Source organism: Cryptomeria japonica, chromosome 2 (assembly GCF_030272615.1).
Source record: "Cryptomeria japonica chromosome 2, Sugi_1.0, whole genome shotgun sequence".
Taxonomy (NCBI): Eukaryota; Viridiplantae; Streptophyta; class Pinopsida; order Cupressales; family Cupressaceae; genus Cryptomeria; species Cryptomeria japonica.
Genome location: NC_081406.1, coordinates 258,534,300 through 258,550,413, shown reverse-complemented (window position 1 = coordinate 258,550,413; position 16,114 = coordinate 258,534,300). Strand labels below are relative to the sequence as shown.

General features: G+C 33.6%; 1 protein-coding gene across 5 annotated transcripts in view; it reads left to right on the top strand.

Moving 5' to 3' along the window:
• The window catches only part of LOC131049928 (lipoamide acyltransferase component of branched-chain alpha-keto acid dehydrogenase complex, mitochondrial), a 46,702-nt gene extending 32,692 nt beyond the window's left edge, over nt 1–14,010 (top strand). For all 5 annotated transcript variants that reach the window (XM_057984025.2, XM_057984024.2, XM_057984027.2 and 2 more), the window contains 6 exons: nt 244–662; nt 3,689–3,936; nt 4,831–4,919; nt 11,128–11,355; nt 13,150–13,278; nt 13,417–14,010. In XM_057984025.2, the coding sequence (XP_057840008.2) occupies nt 244–662; nt 3,689–3,936; nt 4,831–4,919; nt 11,128–11,355; nt 13,150–13,263 (1,098 nt within the window). In that variant the 3' untranslated portion in view covers nt 13,264–13,278; nt 13,417–14,010. The remainder of the gene's footprint in view (nt 1–243; nt 663–3,688; nt 3,937–4,830; nt 4,920–11,127; nt 11,356–13,149; nt 13,279–13,416) is intronic.
• The last annotated feature ends 2,104 nt before the right edge of the window (nt 14,011–16,114 follow it).

Here is a 16,114-nt window from a genome sequence, read left to right as displayed (position 1 = left end):
TGGATGGATTTGCATGAGAAGCAATTGCAAAATTGGCAAATTTTCTTGTCAATGCAAGAATCTTAAAGATGTTTGAGATGGAAGTGTATTTTGTTCTAACGATATTCACTTCTGTAATGTGTCACTTTGTTAATTACAACTTTAATTGTTTACTTGTGCCTTTATATTTTGTGGATCTCGTAAAATTCAGAAAGGATTGTTTCATATGGAACTTCTTTATAATATGCTTACTTTATTTACCAGGTTGGAGAAACTTTGGTAGATTTAATTGTAGATGAAAAGCATGAGACTGTAGTAAGTTTGGGACACATACAGGGGCCCTCCACAGAGTCTCAGGAATCTGGTTTACATTGTAGAGAGTCTCCAAATAGCATAGAAAATAGGGAAAAAGTATTGGCTACTCCTGCAGTTCGTCAGATGGCAAAGGAATATGGCATTAATTTAGAGGATATTCCTGGTACTGGTAAAGATGGCAGGGTGTTGAAAGAGGATGTCTTGAAATACGTAACGAAGCAGGAGAGCGTTTGGAACAATTTTTCTCATATTTCTCACCCTTCGCAAACCTCAGAGGCCAAGGTTATGAATTTAAAACCAGCAGATGAGTCATCTAATCAACATATAACAGCTCATCAAGTTTATGAAGACAAGACTATTCTCCTCAGGTACACTAATTCTTATGCTTTTTTATACAATTTATTTTATGTATTTCATGAACTTAGAGCTGATATTATTATGAAATTATTGGAAAAAAAGTTGGCAATAGTTTCTCTTAAGTGTAGCCAATAGCCTGATTTGTTGCAAGAGTAAAATTAAATGTGTTCAGGAAATGTTTTTCACATCATAACTTTTATATTGGTTGGCTAGATAAAGTGAGCTTTTGACTCCTTTCCCTAATGGTCCTTGAGGTTGTGGGGTCACTTGATATCATGGGTGATGCAATTTGTGTTTTGATCAATTAGAGAAGTTTGAGCTTCTGTGGTTCTTCTCCTTTTCAACTTCTATATCCTACGTTGCTGGTTTAGGCTTTAGGTATGGTGGATTGCCAAATCTGCTCCAGGTTTAGTATAAATGGGGTTGGCCATAATATATATAATATTAAAATTTGTAAAATAAATCTTATAAATACAAATAAACAATAATTTAATATATAAATATTAAAGTAAACTTTCAACTAATAATAAATTATAATATTATAAATATATTTAAAATAAATAATTTAATAAACAAGCATATTTAAATATTACCAATATATTATATAAAATATAATAAATTAATTATTATATATAATTAAATAAATATATAAAATATTTATTTACTAATGATTTAGTATCATTTTTTTGATACAATCAATTACTTTATTTATGTTAGAAAGCTTAGGTTACAAGATGCAAGGCATAAATCTAAAAACTAGCTAATATCAGACAAAAAAAACACGACATTCATGTAGATAACCCTGGGGCCAGAAGAGAGTGATGTAGAACCACAATTGAGATTTTCAATATAAAGAAGAAGTCCGTGCAGGGCTGTACTTATGGAAGAGAAGAAAGAGGTACCACCGAAAAGATAACAACTCTAAAAGCAGAAAAAATTATCAAAAACCTAAGCTGAAACAACAAAAATCTGAAATTCTCTCTCAGCATGTAAACATCTAGATTTGTGAGGAAATAAATCTGTTTGTATCCTATTGTTCTCCATAGTAAAATAGCAAATGTTCCAAGGATAAACAAAAAGGCTAACACAAGCCCTTTACACTCCAGTTGCTGAGGCAAAAGCTGCTGAGTGTATTTGGAAATCAAGGGGGGGCACACCTTCTTCCCATTATAGGTGCTGAGAAAATCAACATGGTTGCTCAAAAATCCAAGCCAAGGGGAAAAAGTCGACTTATTACACTTAATAATCCAAGGAAAAAGTGAGTGAATTTCCTTGCTACCAAGGAAAGCAACGATTCTGCTCAGACCAGAATTACAGCTGAGTTTTATCATCCTCCACAATTCGGTGAAGAGTTGAAAGGTAAGGGAATATATTGATAATACTGATGTCACCAATAAATACTTGTGAGGCTTAGAGTATGGAGCAAAATGCGCTGCAGGTTGAATTGTGAAATCGTGGTTGAACACCCTGATACAAAAAGGAAGTTCTTGCAGTATAAGGAAGTTTTGATAGCTTGAAGAGGTCGCTACAAGATGCTGCTGCAAGTCTGAAATGGTATAGTTTGTGAGTGATAGCTGCACAGAAACAACAATATTGCATGATGTTTGATTTATTTCTAGTTTTTTTTCGATGTTTGTTTTTGGTAGGAGTCTATTGGAAACCTGATTTCCAAACCACCTATTGCCTAATGGCACTTGAGGGTTTTCACCACTACAAATTTTTTGTTAGTAGGTGATCTGTAAGAAATCTAATTTTTCTGTCACCTACTATCCAATAGTGTCCAAGGGTTTTCGTTGTGAGATTTTCTGTTTTGGTTTCCTCTTTTCTTTCATTTTTTTTTTGAATAATATTGTTGTTGCTTGCTTCTCATCAAGTGCTTGTTTATTTACCCTACAAAACTATCAAATAAGATTTAAGAAAATTACACAAGTTTCTCTATGGTTGCCATGCCATCTCATTGGAGTAAATGGGTAACTAACCAGTATAGTTGCTAAGTAATATGTTGACATGTCTCAAGTTCTTAATTTTTTATTTGTGGAGATAGTTAATCTCTACGATAAACTATATCATTAAATTAAGGTATCTAATCTTAATTTAGTTGTACTATCAAGACTTAAACAATGATATATCTTCTTTCAAAATGATTACAGGAAATGTATTTAAAATAGAACTTAAAAAGAATTCAAAAGACAATTTTGTTGATGGTTGCAAATGCAAATTTTTGATTGTATTTCATGATCCTTAAGTATGGTGGAGGTGGACATCAACAATAACTTACCTAAGATTTTTAATGAACTATACAAAAACACATGCAATTATCATAAATGCTTCAAATTTGGAAGGCAAAATTGATATGGCCAAGTAAAATTATGAAGCACGATGGGATTCCTGAGTATTGTTAGAATTTAGTGGCATGTTGGGATGTTGATCCTTAAAATGACACAGGCTAAGGAGGCACAAGAGAGATTGGTTGGGGTTCCGTTGGATAGAGATAGTTCCTCATAGTGGCAATGACTCAAACTTAGAGTCCAATTTTGATGTAGCATTACCAAATGCTGATTAGTGGCAGTAGCAGATTTTCTATGTTTTTGTTATTCTGTAGCTGAAACTTGCAGCCTTTGGGCATTTTGTTGTAATTTTTTGTATAATATATATGCACTGTGACAATCAAAGCAATGAAATTTTGTTAATTTGTGTTTTGACTCTAATGTAGAATCTCAATTCAGCTCTAATGTAATTTACTAATGTTCCCCTCTTCATCTACCATCCCTGCCCTGGAAACTTGGTGTAGCATAGGTTTTTTTTAATCTTTTTTCAGAGAAAATATTTACTGGATAGAACAACAAACATGGCAAAGTATGTCATTCCATTTTAAATTCCTTGATAAAATATATTAAAAGTTTTTGAACATTATGCTTTGAGAATGAGGATATATTAATGAGAAGGGAGCTTGTGGAATATGTGTACATGTACTTACGTAGAAATGTTTTCAGTCAGGAGTAAGGACTAAGGACTAAGGCTAGATTTTTTATTTCAGGGGATTTCAGCGTACTATGGTCAAAACTATGAACATGGCAGCAAAAGTGCCTCACTTCCATTATCTGGAAGAGATTAACGTTGACTCCCTTGTTGAGTTAAAGAAATCTTTTCAAGGTGCAACAGCTGACCAAGGTGTGAAGCATACATACATGCCATTTTTGATAAAGTCTCTATCATTTGCTCTGATGGATCATCCTTCAATGAACAGTATTTATAATGAAGAAGCATATGAACTCGTTTATAAAGGTATGTTTACCAAAGTTGAAATTATAAGATATTGGATTTAAACTCAAATGTGCATGTTTGCTAGATGTTTAATTTGTATTTCAAGCTAAAATTAATGGACATATTTGTAGCTAAGCTTAGTCTAACTGCTTAGACTGAGGTTGATATCAATCCAACTTTAAATATGGTACTAGGCCTAGGCCTTTCTTTTTTTCTTTAGAATCTTTGAAAATAATTTCTTTTTGTTTTTTGTTTGCAAGTGCCCATACAAGGAGTGTTCTCACTTCTTAGAGATAATCTGTTTCAGTGTTTGAACTTTGAGTTGCTGTTAATTGTTTCTATGAGTGACTCCTTTATGTCAACTACAAATGTTAGAAGCACAATTTTGCAAGATTATGGAGCATGTAATGAAAACAATAGAAGCAGTCCAATTCAAAATCTTTTCTAATAAAATGTAATTGTAAGATTGACTGGAAATAAACTGGGAACTATATAGTGACACGTCTGAAAAGTATATCATACTTGTCTCAGTATGCTGTACATAGTGTTTCAGGTTGTAATCTTTGTTAGTCTCCATTGTTCAATATCATTCTTAAACCATTGTTAGCAGTAGCACTGCTTATATCAATGGGGTATAGCTTAATGAAAGCGTAACTAATGTCCTTTGTGTTAGGTGAGAAATATTCTGTGGAAGTCTCTTACAGTCAATATCCTTTTAACTATGCAGATATCATTAAAATGTGGGTTGACCATTTACAAGAAAGCCAAAACTGTTGTCTCCAACAATACCTTTAAAATGTTAATCTATTTATGACTGAATTTGGACCACTAACATTTATTGTATTACACATTTGTATGGTTCACTTTTGTTTGGTTTTGGTCCCTTTGTGGCTTCTTAACAATGATTTCATGCAGGTTCGCATAATATAGGAGTTGCCATGGCAACGCCCCATGGTTTGGTTGTCCCTAACATCAAGAATGTTCAATCACTTTCCATATTAGAGGTTTGTTTCCTTGCCAATGCTCTTTCGTGAATTTTAAGATCACACATTTTATTAATTGAATCCATGTATTGGTTTTATATTACGTCTCAAAATATTTTTTACAAATTGAATTATTGTTTTTAAGTCTTACATATGAAAGTCTAATATTAGGTAAATCTTTCTTTTGTTTGTTAACACTTTCACTAGAAATTACTAATTGGACATACCTTATTGAACATTACAATGAAAAGAGATTAATTAATTGCCCATATCAACCTGAAATGTAGAATTGTTTATTGGATGGGATATGTAGAGTGAACAAAATATTGGACACTAGTTTTTCTATGCATCTGATTCTCTAAGTATCTTTTAGTTATTTATTGAAAACAAGATAATTTTAAATAAAAAATCTCGCTTGTTTGCAACTCCCAGGTCACTTGAGTTCCAGGAATGTATTAACATGACAGGACATTGAAGGAGGTCAGGTCCCTCTGAGCCTGAATTGGAGGGTTTTTTAACTAATTCTTTTGAGGCTTTCTTCTATTGAGATTGTCATGAAGTTAGTTGATGTTTATGATAACTGAGTTCTCCGGGAAGTTCCGTTTCTTTCTTTATTTTCTTCTGTTGTAAATGACCAAATTTGAGATGTTCATTTGGAAATTGATGCAGAATATTTCTTTTTCTGCTCCACTCCCATAATCATTCCTTGTGGTAATACTTGCACAAAGAAAACACAGCAGAATGGACAGGGAGGAGAGGAGAAAATGGGTAACAATATATTTAATTACCAGCAGCAAAACAAATCAACAGAACACCAATTCTCAAGTAGAATTACTCCTTTCTTTTTTAATCTCAGCAGAATGAAATTAATAATTTCTTTATACAATGGAAAATGAAGTCTACTACAGCAACTCTCTTATTTCTATTTCTATGCAAACTAGTCTACAACTCACTTCTATTTTTAGTAGGAGAAGATCCTTGCATCTCGCAAGGACACTTTCCTCATTTATTTTCTCCTTATTACAACATTCAACAGCTGTCAGGATCTCATTCACGAGGGGGCAATGCATTGTCCTCCCCTCAATTTAAAAATTTCTTAACTTCCTGGTTCTGAGGAATCTAGTTCAGTAAACCTTATGAATTTTCTTCTATGTTCCAGTTGATGTTGGATTTCCTAAGTACATTTTTAATAATTCTTCAATCTTGTAGCAGTGAGCATAGTGTACATTACTTTGTAAATGTGCTCCCATTTTTTCTATGTTAACTGTCATGTCTATTCTTCATGCACATTCTCTTCTTGAACTTATTTTATACCTGCCTGATAAGGATATATACCCACAACATTGAAGATGGGAGTGATGTCAGGTTCTTCAGGCAAACCTACCAAATAAGAATTCTCAGTTTTTTGCTTGGTTTTTCTACATTGGCCAATTTTATTTGGTTTCTGTTTATGATAATTTGGCCCATAGGGGTTCTCTTTTTATGAAGATACATCATATCTTGTTCATCTTCTTGGTACACTTTTGTACTTAGATATCGAACTGCAGTTCCTTTGTGCTTCTCAGTGTTCTCATCCATGATTTTTAGCCTCAGCCTTCTTGTTGCACATCAAATACATGCTTTATAAAATCCTCAACAAGTTGACTAACTTGTCTTACCTCAGGAAGATTAATTAGAACTACCATCCCTCTTGAATTGTCTCCAAAGACAACCTAGAAAGAAGACATACCTGTGGATCTGTTCACATTGGAATAGAAAGCAAACTCAGCCTACACCAAAACTGAATCCCACTGGCCTAGATTCTCACCAACTAGGCTCCAGAGTAAATTGCCCAGACTTTTGTTCACCACATCCATCTGTCCATCTATTTGTGGGTAATAGGCTGAACAATACTGTGGCTTTCTGTTAAGTTCCTTTCATAATGTCCTCATAAAGTAAATAAGGAACTTCATTTCACGTTCACTTGTGATTGTCCTGGGTAGCCCATTCAAGCACACCATCTCCTTAGGAACAAATGAGTAATCGTACTTGGATAATTAGTTTTCTCACATGGAATAAAATGGGCTACTTTTGATAATTGACCCACCACTACAAAAAAACTAAATAGAATTGTTTCCTGTTTGAGTATGAGGAAGCCCAAGGACAAAGTCCATGGAAATGTCAATCTGTGGCTCTTTAGGTACTAGTAAGGATTCATATAAACTAGCATTTTGTTTTCCACCTTTAGAAACTTGACAAATTCTGCATGTAGAAACAAATTTATTGATTTCCTTCCTAATCTGAGGACGAATAAACTTTTCATTAACCAAGCTTTAAGTTTTATCTCTACCAAAAAGGTCTCCCAGCCATTTGAATGCATTTCTCTAATCAACTTTTCTCTTATAGACTCAATGGGAATACAAAGTTGGAGCTCTTTAAACAAAAGTCCATTAGCTAACAAATATTCTCTATAAAAACATTTAGCTGCAAGCCCTGGATCGTTGAGAGCCTGAATAATTTGGCTGAAATTTGGATCAACAGCATATTCTTCTTTCAAGTCCCCATACCCAAAACCTTCATTCGTCATTAAGGTCAAGTGCTTCATGTGAACCTTGTCCTTGTACCTTCATTTCATGTAACCAAGGGTTGTACTGCACATAGATATGGTCATTCAAATAGTCAACCTATTCTGTTTCTTTCCGTGAATGGACTAAAAAATACTCCAGTTGTGATTACAACTAGAAGCACTACAAGGTTGGTATAAAATGTGAATGACAAGCTTTTGGAGATTAGGCATTGTGGCACCATAATCTCCCCACCACAAATCTGCAAGGATAACAATTGCCATTTATAACTTAGTAAGGATTTTAGTAAACTTAAAATTAAATGTTTTTTTACCTGGCTGCAAAGTGGCTCTCCCGAATACAAAAAGTGAAGAAAATAATGCCCACTCGGCCTTCTTATAAGTCTGGATCTCATCAAGTTATAATTGAAAATTCAAGCTTGTAGGTTGTTTAATAGAATGTTGATTGCGAAGACTGAAAATTATATGAATTTTTAAAATTTTGTTCATATTGGAAATTAAAGCATGCCAGTCATTTCAACTTGAAATTTTTTAAATAAACTTTTTGATTTGAAGTTAAAAAAACGAGATTCCTTTTTTTGGAACAAAGTTAGTTTGTTAAGATCTTTTTTTTTTGGGCTAAATAGTTTGGTCATTTTCTCGACATTACAGAATCATGGCATATAAGAATTGCTATTTTTTCTGGTATAGTTTCAAAAGAAAGTATGGTACTTTGAACTTTGAAGTATGGATAATGGATTGTTTGTTGATCCTTTACATAATATGCATCTAGAAGTTTAGAACAAATGCAATATGTCCAACACAAGAATAATTGAGCAGAAAAAAAGTAAAGAAAAGATCTTAGCAAAACTTTGTTCCACGAAAAAGTTGAGAAAAGATGTGCATCACAGCAACATTTGCCAACAGAGAAAATATTAGAAAAAATAAAGAGGAAAAACTATGATTTGCATATGAAATCATGACCCAAATCACCACTGACTGCACGTCCTAAATTGCCAGTCGCATGTGAAAATGAAGTGAAAATCGTATTTTTTTAATTGCAGGTAAGAAAAAGCTTTATATTTGGATTTGGATGAGTTTGACTCACAAGTTTTATAGGTTAAAATTGCTGTGAAAAACTTGTTGGAGAGTAACTTACTAGGCAATTTGTGTTGTGAGTACTTGTGAATTTTGCAACTATGGTTGGATCCTTTATCATGGTAGATCTTGAAGGTAACTGAGGAGATTGTGGAGAGAAGAAAGGATAGGGGGCCAACAATTTTTGTTCATTGGGTGGTGGAGTGGAGAGAGATTTTGAAATGACAGTTTGGGACTCAGAAGAGAAATGGTTAGGCTCCAAGGCATCAGTAAATCAGCTGTAGCTCATTTATGGTGGACTGGATTATATTGGAAAGAGCCTGCTATTATACCTGGGTCCAACTGCAACTGAGAGCCCTCTAGTGAAAAAAAGAGGAGTAGTAGAGGTGGCAGTAGGTAAGGTGCCACGATAACCAGAGGAAGAACTATAACTACTCTTTCCCAACCTTTGTCTCAATTCAAACAAAGGCTTCAGCAGCTTTATTCGAAGCAAGGAAAATTGCCTCCATACAGTTCATCATATTCAAATTTTCCCCTGCTTAACCGAAATGAAGAGTCTGCTCAATTCTGTTCAGCTTAACAAATTGACACTTGTCTATATGAATAATGAATATCACAGCATTGTTGCAAAACTAGAGCTTGTTGAGGGAGATTAATTTAAGAGTGTTATAGAATTCATTAGGTGCCTTGTTCCAGTCATCATTTGATATTTCTTGAATAACAGGGTTCTCATTATTTAATCAATTTGGAGGTGGAACCTTAATAACCATGCCAGAGTTCTTCATAAATTCAGGCTTGAATTTGAGATAAAATTTGTTGAAAACATTCTTGAAATATGCTCTGTGATATTCAGCTGTCAATTTACCTGCACAGGGGGACGAAGGGTCAGGTCTTGGGGATGAGGGAACCAAGGATCTAGATTTGGGGATGGTGGGGGAATGGTAGCAAGTGGAGGTTTGGGGGGTGAGCCCTCAATGAGGTCGAGAGGCAGCATGCTATTTTCATGATTTTATCATTTAAACTGGTTTAAATTGTGACCTCAATTAAGAAGTCAATAGGATCTCTCTTCTCTTGCTGAAGAACATTCTTCTAGCCATTGCTACTATTTGTTGGATTGACAACAATATATCTGTGCCCAACTCTTTCTCTCTTTTGGAGTAGTTAGGATAATAGCGTAATTAGTTAATCAATCAATCATTAATTACTTAGATCCCCTATTACATTATTACACTTAAACTAAACTTAGGAGTGCTTTTCTATATTCAGATTGAGCTAATCATAGGTCATGTTGCCTCATAGAATAGGATGAGGACACTCGTCATGATCTAATCTTATCCTCACTTAGGGCTTTCATATAGGGTTTATCGTTATGCTTATACAAGCATTTATTGTAATCATTGTAATTTCTCTCTCCCTTTCAACCATAAACTACTATAATGTCCTTAGAGCTGCTTATAGCAACAAGCAAAGTGCAGGGTGCAAGATTTATCTAGCTTGGTCATAGGGGTGTGAGGCCATGCCTTTGACATAATGCAAGGATTAAGTATTACGGATCACCCCTTAAGTTACATTTGGGCTACAAGATTTAGGCATAAGATTGCAGTAAAGATCATATGAGGAAAGCAAGTGGATATGAGGAATAATCCATCCTGTTTAGTATGACAAATGTTTTAGAGGGTTGAGATCATGCCTTAGATATAATTTAAGAATTAACAGTTCAATTAAACTTGTGCAATTTAATTTGGGCACAAGAGTGCATCATCCTTCTCATTTGTCTCCACCAACTAGCATGCCATATATGTGATCATAATTTTCATTCAGTGTAATGGTAATCTGATTTCTTTCAAAGTTGTAAATTGTGGCCCACAAACTGTTGCTTGCATTGTTATTTCCTTGGCCTAGTTTAGGCATGACTTGTGTTGATATTGCATATGTTATGTTGCTGTCCATAATGTTGAGTTGAGGGACTCCTCATCTGTATCTTTTTGGATTAGAAATTCACTCATTGTAATGCCTCTGCATTTATTTGATTTGGCATTGAAAATTACTTAACAATTCCTGTAGAGACCTGTTTGGTGACTATTTCTGTTCTCTTTTCATTTTCTGCAATCCTTACAATATTCCCACTGTCACAATAAATTTACAGTTTCATTTTCTATTTCAGTTATCAGAATATTAAATCTTGAATTTTACAGAAAAATCTATGAATGTGAGACTTGTATTTAATATAAATTCCATGTTTCTATTTTTGGGATTGGAAAATAGAGTATCCAGTCTTAATAAGTTGAAGAAAAAAGATGCCTATGGAGCGAACAATGTCTAACCTCCACTCATCACATTTCCATGGAGGGTATCACAATCCAATTGATGCATACTAGGAAACTGCCGATTCACCTCCATGAATATGTGCAGGATGAACAGATTTTGAATGAAAGAATATCTAGAAAGTGTGTGTGTCTGCTTTTTGTGCAAGATCAAGTTACTTTTATTCTTTTAAAACACTTTTTGTTGAGTAATGTTCATCTTTTTTTTTAATCTAAAAGGGGTTGCTCTGGATTGCTTGCAATAACTCTCTTTGTTACTTCATAGATTACAAAGGAACTTCAACGCCTTATTCAAGGAGCCTCAAACAACAGGCTGTCTTCAGATGACGTTTCTGGAGGAACAATAACAGTTAGCAACTTTGGGGCCATTGGTGGTAAATTTGGGTCTCCTCTTTTAAACTTGCCTGAGGTTTCTATAATAGCAATTGGCAGAATCCAAAAGCTTCCTCGGTTTTCAAAAGATGGGACAGTTTATCCTGCTTCACTTATGAATGTATGTATTGTTTTTCCCTTCATCTCTCATATGTGCGTCTATTTATTAATTTCTGTTCAGCCATTGATTCATTGTAATGTGTGGTCATTTTCTGAAGATAAGCTATTAAAGTTTTTATTTCTGTAAATACATATGTATATATTATTATATACATATATGTAATAATATGGTATAGGGCTGTTCCATTTATGACATTGGAATGGTGTGGCAAAAATATAAATATAATTCAATTACTAGGGTTCGAGTGAGAAAAACTCATGAAATAAAAAATTAGTATAATATTTTTTAAAATAGAGAACCTTTTTTTGTTATTTCATGTGAAATGTAGTGTAGAGAGATAAAAAGAGACATTTTGGCTCTCATAACAAAAGATGAATAGAATTTTAAAAAGGAATTTTACTCTTGCATAGGAGGCTTAATGTATAAAATAAAGGCTGCCTCTAAAATAGTTTGATGTGCTCTCATGGAGGACAGCCTATTGTAGACACTAAAAAATGGTCAACGCTTGCCTCTCCTATTTTTAATATGTCTTTATGTCATGCGTATAATCTTCACCATTCATCGATTCTATGTCATTCTTTTGTTCTTCTATCTCTTGATGTCTTGATTAGATAATTTTATTAGTTCCCCAATTTCATGTCATATGATATCATTTTGTCCCAAAACCTGTCCTGTTGGCATCATTTTGATCCCATTTCATGTCCCATGGCATCATTTTCTCCCAATTTCAATCTCATAACATCATTTTGACCTCATTTCCTATCCCATGGTGTCATTTCGATCCCATTTTGTTTCCTTTGATCTGCTTTGACCCAATTTACCCGTTTTAACCTACTTTTCCCCAATTCTTCCCATTTTCTTTCCATTTCTTTCCAATTCTTCCCAATTTCACTCAATTAAAGACTCAATTTGATCAAATTGAGGGCTCTGGACATCAGTTTGACTTATTTGCCTCCTAGGTTTAATTAATTATTTAATGAAACAAACCCCTTTTCCAACTAGCCTTTCTTTTAAAAATTAAATAAATAAATTTACTATATATTTATTTGCCCCTTTTGCCTATTAATTAAATAAATATGTTCATTTTATTTAATTACCTAACCCATAAATATGAATAGTAAATAAATAAATTATATTTATTATTTTATCATATTTATCTTCTTCTAAAATGAAGATAATTAATAAATTTTATTTTATTAATTCTCCATAATATCTATTTATTATGAGGAGATATTTAATAAATTTTATTCATTAATTATCTCTATTTATCCTCTTATGTGGGGATAAATCTCGATTTTTTTCATTCTTAATTTTTCTATTTATCCTCTCATATGGAGATACTTAATAATTTTTAATTATAAATCTCCATTCTATTCATCAAAAATCAATTTGATTCTGGTTGTCTATCCAAATTCGGATTTCAAAAAAATGTCTCTTCATTCAAATCATCTAGTTTTAGCATTGTCATTCTGTCAAATCATCGAGGAATTAATTATTAACCGTTGTTACTTTGTCAATTTAGTTTTCATAATCACGCCTCTAGTAATCTCGTTATCATATTACTTGTTTGCCGTTGTTACTTTGTCAATTTAGTTTTCATAATCACTCCTCTAGTAATCTCGTTATCATATTACTTGTTTGCTTTCATCAAATGCACGATTAATGGTGAATTAGAAATTGTGAGTTTTTCAAGAGAAATGGTACTTGGTGTACACACCAAGGTCTAGAAGTTTCTAACCAATGATGAAAATTTCAAACGTTTGCACACAATAATTTTTTGTTTTTCATCTGCAGGTTATAGTTGGCGCTGATCACAGAGTCATAGATGGTGCAGCTGTAGCAAAATTTTGTAACAAGTGGAAGCTTCTGATTGAAAATCCAGAGCATCTTCTGCTTCATTTAAGATGAGGAGTTATCTTCAAGGTTTTGATGATTTCTTCTTGTTTATATGTATTTAGATACTTTATATCCATTGTTTTCTTTTGATTTAATAAGTTGTGCATTCGTAACGAATTTTTCTAAAACCATATTATTGAAGCTGGATATGTGTTTTCACCACAGTTGATAAGACGTTTTTGCCTGAGACCCTTCAAGGATATCAATGTTAGATTATCTTGAGCACCTCTATATCTTCAGGATTACTTTGGCTGCCCAATTCTATCACTGGCAGCAAAGGATATTCATACACTTTATTTTCTATATATTAGAAATTAGAATGAATTCAACAGACTACTTCAGAAAAGGCATCTGTAAGCAGGGCAAGCAGGAATCAGCATTGCTTTAAGCAAATGATAGGAGTAATGTCTGTAAAATGTATTTACAGGTATTTTAAACAGTAAGAATCATGATATTTTTTGTAAGGATCATTTTAGGAGGATAAATAAAATGCCTGTTTATGTCTCAGATGGACATTAAGTTGAGAACTCCATTTTCCTTTTAGCTTCTATTGTTCTCTGCATAGACTTATTATGAAGTGTCGAGTGTGATGCTGTTCTCTCATCGGCCTCCCTTTCTGAAGTCAGTAGCATTGGTATTACTATTTAACTATATATAGATAATTCAATAAGTCTGTAGACTGCGGTTGCAATATATTTTCATATTACATTTCATGTATATGTTCTGTATGAGATGGCTGCAGAGCATAATTTTAGTGTATGATCAGGACAAGTTTGCTGTATTCAGTTTCTTATTGCTTGATTATTTTTCCAAATTGAACATTTGCATACCGTGATAAAAAATCCCACATAATAATTCTATGATTTGGTTTGACCTAGAGATGAGCCTTTTAAGAAAAAAAATCATGAGAATGCATCATACATAATTTCTAAATAATGATTATTTTTTATAATTAGTTAAGATTTAAGTTTTATGAATCTTCAATTTTTATCGTGAGTAAAAATGGATTCATGCTATGACACTAGAGTTGCATTCAAATTAATCACTTCCATTAATGAAGCTTCTCTATCATTACGAATTTACAAGTATTTGACATTTGGCAATTGCCAGGAATGAACCGCAGTACTTGCTAAATAGGGGTTATGTTTTTTATACCTGTAGTTTAGTAACCTTCTATATCACCAAAAAACAACAGACAGATTAGAAAATGAAAGAAGGGAATGGTCGATCATCAACAAATATATCTGATAATGATTTGCTCATATGTTGATTATCTTACCCAATTTCGCAAATGCATTTAGAAGTTAAAAATTGTTTCTTTTGGTGCTTTTGACTTACCGGGACAAGGGTTGATTGGATCTACGAATCCCGGTGATTTCCTTAGTCTCAAGCACTTAACTCTTGATTTCCATTTTTCTGGCTGAAATTCCAAGGCAATCACGCTTCTTAGTTTGGAGGGATTGCTCAATCTTCATGCCAGTCCCAAAATATTCACACGTCTCTTCCTTAGCTCTGGTTAAACCTCTCTTGTCTATGTCTGTTTTCCCCTATATTTTGTTGGAAATAAGCCACACTCGGACCAATGATTGGCTAGTTATAGAGGGGCCAATTGCTTGGTAGTGGACTCCAATAGCAAATGGAAGGTCCTATGTTCAATTCCTAGCTGGTCCATATGAATTGTAGCTCAACATGTTGTATCAAAGTCAGGCTATGAGGCCCGAGCACCTGCAGTGTGGCTTAAGTGGGTGTTGGAAGTAACCCAGACTTGGATTGATGATGAGTTGGCTATAGAAGGGCAAATAGCTCAGTTGGTAGAGTGCTCCACTAGCAATTGGAAGGTCCTAGGTTCAAGTCCTAGCTAGTCTATATGAGCTGTAGCTTAACATGAGTTTTTTTTATTTTTTAATTTTTACTGGAGACAAATGATAAATTTATATTAATCACTAAACTGTTTGGCGGGCAGAACTATGCTGTTTGGGCAGAATTGTTTGTAAACAGTGTAATCTGATTATGAAATATTTTGTAAATGTCATTTTTATCTTGAATTGAAAATAGTTTATTTTGCTCCAGCTACCTCCGTTGTGTTCAATTTGATTTGAGCAATAGTCTTTGTGTTTGTGCTTGTGTTTTGTGTATTTACTTTGGATTTTAATCAATCAAACTAGTTTAGAGCTTTGTCTCTATTTGTAGTTTGGGGCATCTACTTTGGATTTTAATCAATCAAACTTGTATTAGAGCTTTCTCTATTTGTAGTTTTGGTTTTTATTTCCATTATATTGGTATTAGAGCCAAAGGTTTAAAGATGTTAAAGCATTGAGTTTGATAGAGGTAGCCTTGATAGACAGAATACTCCCCAAAATAGTAGCAACTAACTATACAAAGGAGGCTTGGGAAATCCTCCAAACCAACAACAAAGGGAGTGGGAAACTCTCCAAATCAAGGATGATGAGTCCATTTCAGAATTTCATTCAAAAGTTTCTGGTTTGATAAAACATTTGAGGAATAATGGTGAGACAATATAAGAGTAGAGGATTGTAAAGAAAATCTTCAAAAACCTGCCTTCTAAGTTTGATGCAATAGTCATTGTTATTGAAGAGACCAAAGACCTCTCGTAGTTGATTAGTACACTTCAAACCTATGAGCAACACCTAAACATGTCTACACCCTCCCAAAGTAAGCTTTCAAAACTCATATCAATGCAAGAGCTAGGGGAAGAGGTAGAAATAGCTCTAGAAGGGGCATTTTGGGAGTAGACAAATTTGGATGAATGGACAATCAAGAGGGAGCAAGCAGCTCTCATTCCACCTTTAGAGCTAAGAAAAATAGCAACCTTTCAAGTCAGCAGTATGATAAAAATGTAGAA